This window comes from Oenanthe melanoleuca, chromosome 10 (genome assembly GCF_029582105.1).
Source record: "Oenanthe melanoleuca isolate GR-GAL-2019-014 chromosome 10, OMel1.0, whole genome shotgun sequence".
In the NCBI taxonomy this organism is placed as follows: domain Eukaryota; kingdom Metazoa; phylum Chordata; class Aves; order Passeriformes; family Muscicapidae; genus Oenanthe; species Oenanthe melanoleuca.
The window spans coordinates 4,026,935-4,041,733 of NC_079344.1; the positions used below are offsets into that span (position 1 = coordinate 4,026,935).

At 39.2% G+C, this 14,799-nt stretch overlaps 1 protein-coding gene across 1 annotated transcript in view; it reads left to right on the plus strand.

The window, feature by feature from the left end:
• Positions 1-14,799, plus strand: part of MYO1E (myosin IE) — a 74,455-nt gene that overhangs the window by 23,198 nt on the left and 36,458 nt on the right. The window contains 3 exon segments of the mRNA XM_056499832.1: positions 5,931-6,074; positions 8,041-8,130; positions 8,985-9,079. Of these exon segments, the coding sequence (XP_056355807.1) occupies positions 5,931-6,074; positions 8,041-8,130; positions 8,985-9,079 (329 nt within the window).

The following is a 14,799-nucleotide window of genomic DNA, read 5'->3' on the forward strand; positions in this document are numbered from 1 at the left end:
GGCACATTTGACTTCTTTCCTGTCCTTATTTCAGTCCATTGTGTAACTATGCCTTATTAAAAATAAACTTTCAAAACTTTCACTAAAAGTTAATACTGAGGCAACAGATGAGCCTTATGGTCAAACAGTGAAGTAACTTCTGTTTTGGTAATGTCCTGTTACTTGTCTTAGAAGAATGCCAGTGTCGTGTCTGACTGCTGAAAATGAGCATCATGTGTAAATCCTGTAAACTCTCATGTTCTCCTAACTCCTGTTGAGTTAGAGCGTGCAGTTCCTGTCCAGGTGAGCAGGCTCTGGTTGCTGTCCTGTCTCCTCCTCCAGCCCTGGCTGCAGGAGGTAGATCCTGGCTGCTCCCTGGCTCCAGAGCAGGAGGGGATGGTGGGGAGCTGCCCTGGGGCCAGGCCCTGCTGGAGCAGCAGCACCTGCACAGGAGCTGATGGGAGCAGATGTTTGGACCACTGGGATCTCCTGCAGCCTGGGACCAGCTGTGGGCTCAGTCCTCCAGGTGGTGTTGGGCTGCATCCACCCCTGTCTCAGAGCAAACAGTGAGAACTCTTTGACATTTCCCTCACCCCTCCACCCCCCCCCCCCCCGAAATTTGTTTCTCAGTATTATATTCCCCTAGCTATGTTTTTTTGGATATTGACCTGCTAGTAGTTTCCATTCCTTAATACATTTTTGGTATTTTTAGTTCTTGGTTTAAGATGTCTGTCCTGCTGCTTAGATGCTCAGTATTTTTGCTTTGCTATTTCCTCAGATCTTTAAGCAGTGCTTTTCATCTCCCTTAACATTTTCCTCATTTTAAATTTAAATAAATGGCCTTTTATCCTTGTCCATCTTGCTGCTTCTACTGTCTTCCTTTAATTTCCTCTCAGAAATATGGTCACATCATTGCAGCCAAGAAGTATTTTTTCTAATATAAGATATTCAAGAGCTATTTTGGAGCACATTTGTTCACTATAGCTTCTCTGTTTTGATTATCCCAGTCAAGGACCAAAATTCACATTAAGTATTTTTGCAGTATTCTCTGGGAACAGCAGACCTTTTCACTTTTCAGAAATATGTGAAAGATTCCTCTAAGTGGATTAGAAAAGTTTGCTAATTTTGACAGATGATATCATTGCAGAAAGCCGTGGGTTTATTTTCTTGTTAGATGGAAAAACTGATACAAATTATGTATGTATGAGACTGGTGGTAGGCTCTTTTGGTAGAAGAATTGATGATGTCAGGTCTAAAGTAAATGGTGTGCAGCTTTGTCACTTTTTGGCTAATGTGTATGTGTCTCATTTACTATTGTATTCATAATACTGAGCTGAGAAGGTAGGCACATGCTCCAGGACTACAAGGATTTCGTGCAGTAGTACTGTGTCATTGGAAAAGGGGAAGAAAAGGTCATGCTTGTGATCACTTGAGACTCCTACTCCTCGTGGAGGCTGAGAATCACTTCTGTGATGGGACATTGATGTTTGCTACCAAAAAAAGCTGTCAGAGATTCAGAGTGGCAATTTTTCCCTTTGTGGAAATGGAGAATGATTATTGATGGCATGTAGGTGGTTGTAGTTTAGTGAGAGTTCTGGTGGACAAAGAGTAACAAGGTTCTCAGGCACTGAATATACAGCCTCTTCTGATCCCTTGTTTTTAGTGCTTCATTTTTAATATTCTATTTTTAAACACCTTGAAATATAAAAATATTTGCTTTTTTTTCCAGTTAAAAGGAAACCCATGTTGTGACACAGCATGACTTTGTCTTTTTATAGCTACATCAAATATGTGTTGCTTAGGATAATGCAAGAACATACAAACAATAATAAAGGCAAAAATACAAAAACAGCAGTTGCTACTGTAACACAAGGTGGAGGGCAGCAAAAATAAATTCTGGAAATAAATGTCTTATTAATACTTATTCATTCCATACAAAACTATGATCTGCTGTAACCATATTATACTGCCAGTAGCCAAAGTAGTGCAGGAGGGTGTAGGCAGTATTCAGTACATAGAGCATATTTTGCATCACCTTTCTCGGTATTAATGTAGCAGTTGTGTTAATCAGTTAATGAGTGGCTGTTCAGGGACACGCTCAGAGTGAGAAAATATGGATGTTGGGGTTCCTGGTGTTGGCTGTTGGGGTGCTGAGGGGGCCCTGCAGCCCAGGGCCGCTGTGCCGCTCCTCAGGCCCCGAGCTCATGGGGTCAGCCCGTGACTCGTAAATATTATTCTTGTCAGTGCAGAGCAGATCTGAGTTTGAGCCTAAAACAGCAACCAAATGAATAATAACAGCTGACAGCACTGTGGTACACGCCTTTAATTGCAGCCTTGCCATCCAGCCTCCCCTCCCTGTGCAGCGGCAGATACTGAGGTTGGAAGCCAGGGAAGAGCCTGGGGGAGGCCTGGCAGCCAGGTTGTTCTACACTGGTGTTTCCACTTCTGTGGCTTTTAGCAGCCTCTTGAGATGTGTTTTGTTTTGGAGTTGGTTTTTTATTTTGTTTTGTATTTTTCTTAATCTGCCAAGCTCATCTTTTTCCAGCTGCTCAGGCATTGTTAGTGCTGACATAGACTTTTATTTGCTTACTTCAGTACAGCTAGATCACACCTTTCAGTGAGAAAACCTAAGAGAAGCCAAATAGCTTCTGCTGACACCTGACCCATGGCTTGGCCCAGGGCTGGACCTCGGGCTCTCTGGCCAGCTCTGACCAGGTCCAGGGAGCTCTGTTGGAGGTACCAGGTCCTGGCTGGGGCTGCTGCAACATCAGCGTGGGGCAGCTCTGCCGGCCTTGTGCTACTGGCTCTGAAGAACCTTCTGGGAAAGAAGGACACAAGATCCATCATATCTGGATGATCCGTCTGGAGAGGGGTGGAGGGAGAGGTGTGCTGGACAGCAGAGGGTAATCAGCAGCTGAGTGAATTAGCCTGAGTGCACCCTGCAAAGCAGGTTCAATTGTACACGGTCTCCAGACTAGAGTGCTGCATTTTTATCTAGATGATGGAAAGCTCTGGGGGGGAAAAAAAAAAAAGTAAAATAAAAAAAAAAGCACTTAAATTCTCAAGAAATATACAATAAGAACAAATCATTAGTGTAATATTTAAGCATGTAGCCTTGACCTTTGGGAAATACTCAGTCTGGAGTAAGATGAAGAGTTGCTTTTATAACTGCTATTGTGTGAAGTTTTTTCAGATGATTGATTGTAGGAAGATTTTTTAAATTTCTTTTTTTTTTTTTTAATTTCAATGCTGTGTTAAAAACCAGTTAGTGGTTAGCTGGACTTGGCTATATTACCAGTTGGAAGTGACTGAAGTTGCTAATTTCAGGTTAGACTCTGTAGTCATTGCTCATGCTTGGAAGGACAAGAACTTGGGAGTGGGTTGTGTCCTCTAAAAAACACTCCCTATTTTGTTGCCCGGACAAAGAGGTGGTAGCCACTGCACCCAGCCATCCCACTGGTGTTACTTCCTGGAGAAGGAAGAGTGAGAGCAAAACTTAACCATGGCTGGTCAGGCACTACTAAAGCTTGGGCTTATTTTTAGATCCCAGGGATGAGCCTGACAATAATCTGGTGGTGATTTCCTGCTTCTTGGCACATTAGAATGTAGGGCCATGTTTTGAAAGGAAAAGGATAATGCCATTTCAATTGAGTTACAATTTTAATGTGAACTGCTCAGTGCCATCACTCTCAGCTGTCTTCTATGTCAGTGCTTTCCTGGGTGTTTAGGCTACTGCCTAAGTTAAACCTCTCTGTGCTTTGCAGTGTCTTTGGTTGTGTGGCTCAGCTTTGGCTGCTGCTGTGGTTGGAGCTGGGCTGCCCTGGCACTGCTCTCTTCTTTTGGGGAAGAACCCTTTGGCCTGGTCCTGTGTGTGGCTTAATCACAGTCAGCAACAGTCAGTGACTTGCATAAAGCTGCTGTTTTGCAGACAGTGTGCACATTTTCTTTGTATCTTGTGGCTTTGCAAGCTTTGTGCTCATTGAGCTCACTGGGTCTGATGCCATGCCTTCCAAAGGGAAGCTTGATTGTTTTCCCAGTCTCATTTCTTACACATTTTCTATAGCTTACTCCATTATCTGATGCTAAATCACATTCTGTATAGCTTTGTGAGCAATCTAATTATCCATATTTATTTTGATACTGTATGTTTCTTGTCCATCCGGTCGGTTCCTTTTTCCAGGTTTAATATCACAAATAGCTGATGAATACACTGAAGGAAATTATGCTTCTCCTTTGGACTTCTGTTTTCTCCAAAAACCCAAGCTTCAACTAGTATTTTCAGTCATATGTTTTATGACAGTATAAAAATGGATTCTTTGGTTTCTCAGTGCTTCAAGATCACTGTTTCCATTGTACAGATAGAAAATTGACAATTTTCACACAAGCTTAGCTAGTTTAGGGTTATTATTTTATTGAAGCTCATGTATGCTTGTGGATGTTGAAGCAAATTGCTGAGATTGTGTTTTCAGACATATTTACCTCAGCTGCACTATATTTGAAAGTGTTCTGGTGTTAGCAGTAATGGATCTGCATCAGGTTAGCTGTGGCTGGAGACTTAGGTGAAAGAACATGAAGCCTGCAGCTTCTGTGCTGTCTGCAGTAGCAGGATTTAGTGGAAGTTAATTTAACTCGAGGTGAAAATCTAGTTGGTCTTTTATGTTAGTCAACATTAAGCCAAGCTGTAGGCCTGGTATAGCACTTGGTGTTAGTACAGTTGTGTGGGTCATTTGCTCTTGCAGAACTGTGTACATACAAAAGTTGCCCTTCTGTAAGTTGCTGATGTCCCATTGTGAAATACCAATGCAGCTGAAGTGTTCAGAATACCTAAATTCTCTTCTGTAAAATTTTTGCAGAATAAAATAATTAATATACTTTATAATAATAAATTGCTTGCATCCTGGTGGATGTGACTTGATCCTGGATAAGTTCCCCTGAGCAGTGTAGTTAAATCACATTGTAACAAACTGTAGCATTAAAGAATTAGGGGAATTTGCGGAATTGGCATTTTGTTGGCCACATCTTTAACAGCATACTTGATCACTTTACAGTGTTAAATGTGGTAATTCCAGCATTTAAGTATTGTACAAGCAAAAATTAAGTAGAAAAAGGGAAGAGATCAGAACTCCATTAGTGTTGTCTACTAGGCTGCAGAAAATAGGTTTGGGTTTGGGGAGCAGATTTATAGCTGAATTAATAGCCTTGATGTCGACTGCATTTTAAACTTGTTTGTGGGTGTATCCATGGAACCAAACTACTGTTCAAATCAGCTGGAAGAAAAACAGATTTTGATTTCAAGTGGTACAGCATGAAATGTCATATGTTTTAGTACTATCCTGAAATAGTAGTCTCTGAGTGTGGGGAGAGAGTATCTATTTAGATGTCACTTAAGCATGGTGACTAACAGATCAAAAGGGAAGACAAGCAGCCGACAAGCTGGGGTACATACTTTGCAGAACATCACTGAATACTTAACTGCAGCAGGCTCACAGCTTCCTCCAGTAACAGCTTATGTGCAGCTTTGACTTCAAAGACTGTAAAGGATGAGGAATTCACTGTGGTGATGGTAATTATCCTCATTGCTAATAGTTACAATGTAGGAGTGTAATTTTTGCATCCTTAGCTTCCAATAGCTGCATCTCAGTTGAAATAATTGGGGTTTTTTTTCTACTAGGTTTAAAAATGTCTGCCATCTGAAATCCATTCTGTGTGTAGGTGGTCACAAAACCCCATGGAATTACCTTCTAGTTTTGGAGGGCAGTACAATTCTTCTAACAGCGCAGAGGCACGTCAGCTGATACCATTTATATGTGCTTTCATAGAATGCCTGGATCAAGGAATAGAATTCGGTGAAAGAAAAACATTTGGGAAGTTGGAATTTGAATAATGGTTTTCAGTTACTTAGTGCTGATGAGAATTGTAACCTTTGTGATGTTCATTGTGCTTTCCTTCAGGGCAGTAAAGGACACTATAGATACCACTGGCAGAGCCACAATGTCAAGCACAGCGGAGTGGATGATATGGTCCTGCTTTCCAAAATCACTGAGGATTCCATAGTGGAGAACCTAAAGAAACGATACATGGATGACTATATTTTTGTATCCTTTGTTGGTTTTGTGGAATGTGACACTAATTATATGTACGGATTCTCTTTAAGCAGATTATTCAAGAGTGCTCAACATTTTATGTGACACTTCACCTGAGATAACAGAAAAGGCTTTTAATACTCAGCTAATTATGAGGGTTGAAAATAAGATCAAAAATATTTTAATATATTCTTTTTAATATGTTGAAGAATGTACCTCCATGTATTTATGCATTCATGTGACCCCTGAAGCTTCCTGAGGTAATGTTACTTCTAAGAGCAAGAATTAATAGGTTATAATAAGTGTGTCTACATTTATTGATGTGCTGTCTTCTATACCTCCAAAATAATAATGCTTTCAAAATAGCATTTCTTCTGTGACGTAACCCCATTTACAACTTATTCTGGTATTGTTAATACTGTGAATCATAGGATGAAGGAAACAGGTGAATAATGTCAATATCTGTAAATCTTCAGTGTTCTCACTTTTTTTTTTTTCTATGATTAATGAAAATGTGAAAATTTAAATACCTAAACATGCTAACAGGAAGACCAGACTTCATTACCCAAGGCTTGCTTTTCTAAAAAAAATTTCATATAAAAGCAGTTCAAAATTCTTTCTGCTGAAGTCAGAATAGTTGTGTTTTCCAAGGGGACTGGTGGTCACATTGAGGGATCAGTCTTCCCTCATGGAGGGAGAACTCCTTTTGCAATTCTGTGAAGGCTTTTCATTCAAAGCTGAAGATCATCTCTTGAATATTTGAATTGTTTGCATGTCCACCCATGAATGAACATTTCTCAGTGCTACATTGTACAGAGATGACGGAATCATCCCAGAAAATGCTGGTATTGTTTATCAACAAAACTGTCACTTCAAGTGTTTATACTGACACAATGAGTAATTGATCTATTATATCCAAGACCCAGATGTTGTCACTCTTTGAATTAATTTAAAAATGTATGAAAAAAGCATTGCAAATTGATATTACAGAAATTATGTTCATTGAGTTATAGTTCTTCTCTAACACGTTACCTTTTGTGCCTTGGCACCACAGTAGGAGATTCCTACATAGGAAAATCCAACAGGATACATTTGTTAATTTTTCTACTTTCTGCAGAAAGGATAGATAGCAAGTTTGCCTATGAACAGTTCCAGATTGTTAATGAAACATGCAGTACAACATTTTGGTGCCATAGGTGTGGGCTTGTTGCTACCTCCCAGCTCAATGACAAATACTGATACTGATACCTGTGAATTACTATCAGGTGCTTTCTATGTGTACACTGCAGCTGTAGTTCCAAAGGTTTATGGACTATTTGAAATGCAGAGCATGTGCAGCTAAATGCAGAATGATGAAATACTATATTAAAAATGTTGCAAAAAATCTAATAATAACTTTAAGTTGAGTGTCTTGGTACAGGGCAGTCTGCAGGAGAGGACTCTGAGGGACTGTTAATAGACTCATAAAATAACACCACAGACTGAATTACCCAATTCCCCCAGCACCCCCCAGTGCATGCAGCTGAGTTGTCTAATTTGGCTCGACAGTAGCATTTCCATCCAGCTCTGCTTGCTCAGCACTGTCCTGTGAGATCAGAATGTGTCACTGCACTATATTCTGCAAAGGTCAAACCAATATTTTCTAATACTTACAATATGGCCTCCTCAGTTACAAAGGACTAAAACCAGTTCAAATGTACCATTTCCTTTCTCTATTTTTATTCAGGGTGTATCATGTTTCGGGCTTTTAAAACATGTTTCTGTACTTAGCTTGTCCTAAAATAAGATAATACTAAAATACTCCAATTGAATGGTATGTTTATATTCTTGTAAGCCTGCTAATATAATTTTTATTAACAATTGTTGTAAGCTGTGGTGGTTTTTACTATTATTTGAAGTATTATGTAATAGGTGGAAAAGTTCTTTTTCACTAGTAGTAAGATGATACTTTATGAACCTTAACTTCTTTTGAATGCAGACATACATTGGCTCCGTGTTAATCTCTGTGAATCCTTTCAAGCAAATGCCATATTTTGGAGAAAAGGAAATAGAAATGTACCAAGGAGCAGTAAGTAAAGCAGTCTAAAATATTGTGCAGTATGCAGGGGCTTGGAAATACTATTCTACATAGTTTAACACTTTGTTTCTGGGTTTGCTAGCATTGTGCTGGCCTGGGACAGCTTGGCAGATAGTTATTGCCATAGACTGAGTATTCAGATTGAACTCCCTGCAATGTCAGATCAATATTTCAAGAAAATACTTGTATTGATTAGCTCTAATCCATATTATGTATCTCTCCTTGACATGTCCCTGCTCCTACAAAGGCAATTTTTAAGCTGTCATATGCACAAAATGGCCATTAGTGAATCTGGAGACTGAACTCTCTAACTGGACAAGAACAATAAAAAAAAATGAGGTGCCAAAATTCACTTTTGAAAATACAGCTTGAAGAGTGAGTCAGCACAAGAATGTTAGGGCCTTGAAATTAAATTTCCTGCTTGATTTGGGTGTGTCCACTTGGGTAAGCTGTTGGATTTGGATGGCCAGTGGATGAAAATGGGACCCAAGGCACTGAGTGCTGCTGGGGGGGAGCATTGTTAGTACATGACCACTGGTGGGATAGGCTTAAATTGTGTGAGTTTCCTTTGGACAAGTAATACATTTCCAGCAGAAGCCATTTTTAGAACGAAGTGTTTTTAGGAGAAAATTATGAATGAGAGAAAGTTCACTAACAAAGTCTAGAGAGTTTTGTTTTGTTTCTTTTTATTAAAAGTACCAAAGAATTATTGGGGAAAATTCACTATAAAGTTTTCTCCAGAATTAGTTTTTCCAGAGAAATAACTCTTCCAATTTAAATTTATTTTGCTCTTTCAGCATCTTTTAATGCTGTCTTGAAAAATTATTCTTTATTTCCACTCCTAGGCACAGTATGAAAACCCACCACATATTTATGCTCTTGCTGACAGCATGTACAGAAACATGATTATTGACAGAGAAAATCAGTGTGTCATTATTAGGTAAGAAAAAAAATCGGTAAAAAATATTTTATCTTCTTACGGTATTTTAACTTGAAGAAGCAGAAAGTTTATTATAGCAATAAAATTATTCTGTCTACATTAACATTTTGGGATTTTCTGGGTGAGCTAAGTATTTTCTGACCCTGCTTTTTGTTTTCCAGTAAAATCCTGATGCTAGCTTAACCACAAGAAATCTTACTCATGCAGCCAGCTTCTTGTCCAATACCAAAATTATAACAGCTTGAATGACTACATGAGGGGGTTGGATTAACAGCTGTACAGCCACAGATACTGTTAAAATCAGCAATCCCACATGGACTGCATTTATCATGGTCTTTTGTTCCCTTTGGAATTTTACTTGCATTCACTCAGAGACAAAAGGCAAGAGATACTGGGAAATTAATTTTGTCTTCACTATTGATCTATTTTAATTATTAAACCATGGAATTCACTGTGGAATTATTACTCAGCTTTTTTAATGACAGGCATTATTTAAATGACAGTTGAAGTGAATTTTGGGACCAGAGTTACACTTTGTTCTCATCTGTGGGTTTTTTGCATGATAAAAGAAAATGTGTGGAGAGCAAGGACTGCAGGATCCTGCAGCTGGGACCCTTTGCCCCCTCTGACAGGGCTGCTGGGGAGGTTCAGTGCAGAGCACCTGGAGCTGCCCTTTACCTGTTCACAGAGCTGGGTGGGGCCTCCAAGGCTGTGCATGGATTTTACACCTGGGAAGGCCAAGCAGGTGGTAACAGAACAGTTTGCTCCTGGGCCCTTGGGACAGCTTAGTGCCATAGGATGGTTGAATGGTTCCCTGAGCTCAGTCTTTGAAAAACTGATGCCTATTGCTGTGCTGAGGTTTACTAGGCACGTGTTGTCAAATTGAGACCTGTTAGGAATGGGTAAAATTGGGATTTTGCTTCTGGCATAAAGTAGCATCCAAGAGAGTGGGATGATTTCACATGAAGCTAAATTTACAGTGAAAATCTTTGAGCTGTTATGGATTGTGAATAAAACCCCTACTTTTTGGTCGTGTGTATGCCCCACAGTGCAATGCGTGCAGAGAGTCACATTGTGAGAGAGCTGAGATGCAGATCTGAGATACAGACATAGTTTTAATTTTACATGAGAATTCTTGTACTTGAATGCTGGATGATGTACTTGAATGCTCTTTGGAATGTGCATTTTGTATGTGCAGAGGGAAACTTCTCTCAGCATGTGCACAGTGTGTATTCAAAGTCTGCAGGAGTTAAATGAAATCTGCAAAACCGAAACAAGAAGGATCATGTTTGCAAGGCATATTTCAGAGACCTTTTTTCCCTTCTTACACATTTATCTTTCCTTTGATATTTTTGTTGCAGACACTGTAGAAACTACAGTGGACTAGATTTACAAGTAGTTTTCATTATGGTTTTTGATTTTTTTAGGACACTTAGAAATTATTCTTATAAATAATAAGTAACTCAGCTGCTCACTAAATTGATACCCTTTGGTTGATACTTTAATCGTTTGGACCACATTTGATCTAAGCTGTTTTGATACATTTTGTATTTTCTGATTTAATGTGATCAGTATTTCCAACAACAAGGGCACGCTTTACAAGGAAGTTTCTTGAAGTATGGAGTTTGCTTGCTTTATGTTTTATTGTATGGACCAGAAGGCACTGAAATTGCTGCAGACTGGCAGCTTCCAGGATTCTGCAGCTCTTCAGTGAAATGAATGTTCTGCCTAACTCAGAGTCTGCTACCACAGTTTCACATAATAGATGCCAGGGGCTTTACCATTTCTGCCCCTAAACTGGTGATTCTCAAAAAACTGAGACACAGCTCTGTGTTGTCAATGCCACAGAAGCTGCTGAGCATAAGCAGCTCTAAATGAACCTTTGTGTTCAGTGAAACATAGGTTTTTGCTGTAAAAAATTGTCCTGTGGAAGATGAGTGATGATAATACGGCCATAGTGAGGTGCTTCTTACATCTCTACTTCACAAGTAGTCTGAATTTGGAGTCACTCCACTGAAAATCCCTGATAGAACAGAAGGACCAGAACCAGCTAGTACCGAGGTTTTTCCTTCATTTTCCTTGTCAAAGTAGCAGATTTCCCTGTAAAGAAAGGCTTGCAAAGAGAGAAGGTAAGAAATAAGGTGTAGACTGGCCCTTCTGTTGCATATGGAGCCTCAGGAATGGAGACAGAAGGATGGTGGGAAAGGGGCAGGTGCACACCTGCTCTGTCCTCCTGCCGTGTGCTTTGGGCACCTGTGGCAGCTACCTCCAAACCTGGCAGGGGACATGCATTCCATAGACTAGATGTGTGTTTCCAGGCAGGTGAAGGAGGGTCCCTAATGTAGGCAGAACACCTTTTACCTGGACATTACCTCCAAGAACATTTAGACACTGAGAGAAAAAACTCATCCTCTTCAAAAGTCAGTGAATGAGCTGGGAAAGCAGGTCCAAAAGAAAATACAATTCTCTGAAAGGCTGCATAGGTGGCAAACCAAAAAGAATATCTTTTCATATGATAATACAAATTTCAAAAGGAAAACTGTTACTAAACAACCTTTCCAAGGCTAGAGAAGGCTTTTTCATTATCTGAGTAATTCCAGCGTGTTTGCATACATGTTAAGAAAATTGCATGTGCACGTCTAATCATAGCTGAGCTGCTTTGCATGGCTGCTGTGGAGTAAATAAACAGAGAGGTTATTCATGGGCTGCCTCCAGGCTGGGCTGAGTCCAGGAGCAGGGTGTGCTTGGGTGGGAGGAGGGAGCAGTGCCCCCAGGTCTTCCCTGGCTCTGTGCATGGGCAAGAGTGCAGGGGAAGCTCACTCACAGGGCTGACACAGCTCTCATTCAGTTTATGTTTTACTGAGGCAAGATGTTTAATTTAGACCTTTCTTGAACTAAGCTCATTGGTGGCAATTAGAACAGGCCGTTGGCATTTCTCCCCCATGTGACATGGCAGCCCTTCCAGACTATCAACAAGGACTTGTCCAGTAAAGATTTTAATTATGAAGGATTTTCTCTCATGGCTTTTAATTCCTTCTGGGCTATCACTGTTCTTTAATTGAAAGAGTGAAGGTTATGATTAATATTCTTCCATAATGTAGCAACAAATGCATTTCTTCAGTGTGTTTTTAAGGTTTGCCTTTCTGTAAAGCTGAGGATTTTATTTTCATTTTGATTCTGTGATCCCTGCCAGGAGATGTTGCTGTTGCATTAAAGCAGTTTTATATTTTTTTACATTTGCCATTTGTTTGGTGACATATGAGTCCAGGAAAGCAGTGTATGATGACTGAATATCTGAAAAGGCAATACATCTTATATACTACAAACAGGTGTTAATGAAAAGGTCATTTACCACCTGGTCTGCTTTTAGTGAATAGCTCATGTCTATCTTAAATCTATTAAGTTCAAAATTCAGTATGAGGTTTCTAGTCAGCTTCTATATCTCAGCTTTCCAGAAGACTCGAATGACTGATCATTCTAAAACATCAGGAGAGAACCTGACTGGAAATATGACTGAATTTTAATGAGGAAGAGGTAGAAACATAAGTCTAACACTGTAAGAAAAGGTAGATTAAAGCTCTGATTCAGAAGGGAGAAATATTTCACTGAAATCATGCTACTGAGGTTTCTCTGAACATAATTGCAGAAAGTAGTTTTTCTGTGTAAACAAACTAAAAAACTTACCCAAATATATCAGAGTATTTTACATATACAGTGTTCTTTACTGGCAGATCCGAAGGTTCTTTATAAATATTTGGTATTGAAATTCCTACATTGTCCTGGTGATGTAGATAAGCATCACTTGTATTGTTCTACAGCCATGGATACCGTATTAAATGTTACTCAGAAAATTAAGTTTAGAGAGAAGGATGATGCAATGTATCGGATCATACTTCTCTAATTACTGATTGTTTCCTCTGGGAAGGAAGCAAGGAGCAAAAAATTTCCTTCTGTGTTTATGGTCTTATTCTGATTTCAGCTAAGTATTAATTGAATTTTTGAATGAAAATGTCATTTTTCTGAAGTGGAAAATAGTGCTAGGAGAATCAATATGTCTTTTGAGGCATTATAGTTTTTGTTAGTGACTGAAACTCTATGCTAGTTTTACTTCCAGCAAGAAAAGTCTCTGAGAAAATTGTCAGTACCACGATCCACTTTAAGCCATTTTAAGAGTTTTTTCAAGCTCTAAAAACTTACTTGCTTCCAACATACTTGAGGCTACCAAGCTAGATGATTCTTATATCTTCTTAAAATAGTTTTAATAGCAGCAGAGCAATAAGGTTTATATGAAGCAGCTGCATGGGAACCATTTGGCAGTAATGCCATGATTTCCTTGTTTTGTTTGAATACCTGAGCTTTATTTGGGGCAGGATACCATCCCATCAGATAAAGCTACTTTTGTTCATAAATAATGCATCCTCTTGTTTTATTCTAGTTTAATTGGAGCAATTTGCTGGTCTTTGATCAATAAAAACCTAAAACTAAAAAAGAGTGTATGCATGCATAAATCTGAAGCAAACTGGAAGGTAATCTTCTGGCCAAATTAATTTGCTAGAAAGGACCACTTATTTTGAAACAGAGGATAACAATAAAATGGAGCTTTATTGCTCCAGGTCAGTTCTGTGACAGATACTGTGGAGTAAGAAATACAAGCCACACTTAATTTAAGCAAGGAGGAGAAGGATAATGGATGCATTGAAGAAAATCTTACAGAAATGTGTTTTATTTTTACTGTGTGGTAAATAATACCTGATCAGAATCATTCAGTATTTGGCCCTGCATCCTTCCTTGCACTCAGTTGAAAGCTGCAGTTTGTAAACTCAGAGTATGATTCAGGTTCAGTTGGTTTGTCTGGTTTTACAGGAAGAACAAATTTAGTGCCAGCAGATTTTGAAGAAATGTTATTTTAATTATTGAACTATTTATGATTGGAACTTTTAAAAGCAGTTTGCCATTCATCAAACTCTGTCCCTGTGAATGTAGTAGATATGCATAATATATGCTTTCTTGGTTGTTGGGAAAAGGTGACTCAGGAGAACAATAATAATCGTGGTCTGTGCTCCACAGATGGATGCTCAGTAAGTACTTTTTCACCCTTTCAGGTTTTCAGTTTGATCTGTGAAACTGTAGTCAGGAGAAGATAAAAGCATGAAAACATTTCTGGGAAAATAATTTTCAAGAGCCTTTCAGTATTTCTGTATTGTTTGGAAGCTTTAAAGACGTAAAAGACATTTGCAGCTTGGCAGTTTGGGGAGATTTTCCAGAATGAAACATTTAAAAATGTGTCTGTTAGTCATGCTGATAAGGAGCTTTGAGTTGTTCGTTCTCGGTGAGTCCCTTTCCTGTTCAGGACATGCTGATGTTTCTTTGGCAGATGTAGCTAAAATTTGTGCAGGAAAAGATGTGCACTTGATCCATATCCAGGAACAAGTGGGTGCAGGATAGAAGAGTCAACAGTGTTCACTGAAATTATTCAGGGGTTTAAAGATAGCTTTATCTCTTGTGAAAATCTGTGCTGTTTTAACTTTTTAAACTAAAACTATTTTAATTTTTTGTGACATTGAACTGACATCTGTGTGTTGTTGTTTTTGCTTTAGTGTAGTTATCCAGGTCACGGGAAATGCATTAAGGTCAGAGCTGACTTGCACTAGACTTCATGAAGTCTGGAGGAATTCTCTTGAAAGGAAGGGAAGAAGCTTTAAGGGATGGAGTGAAGGGAG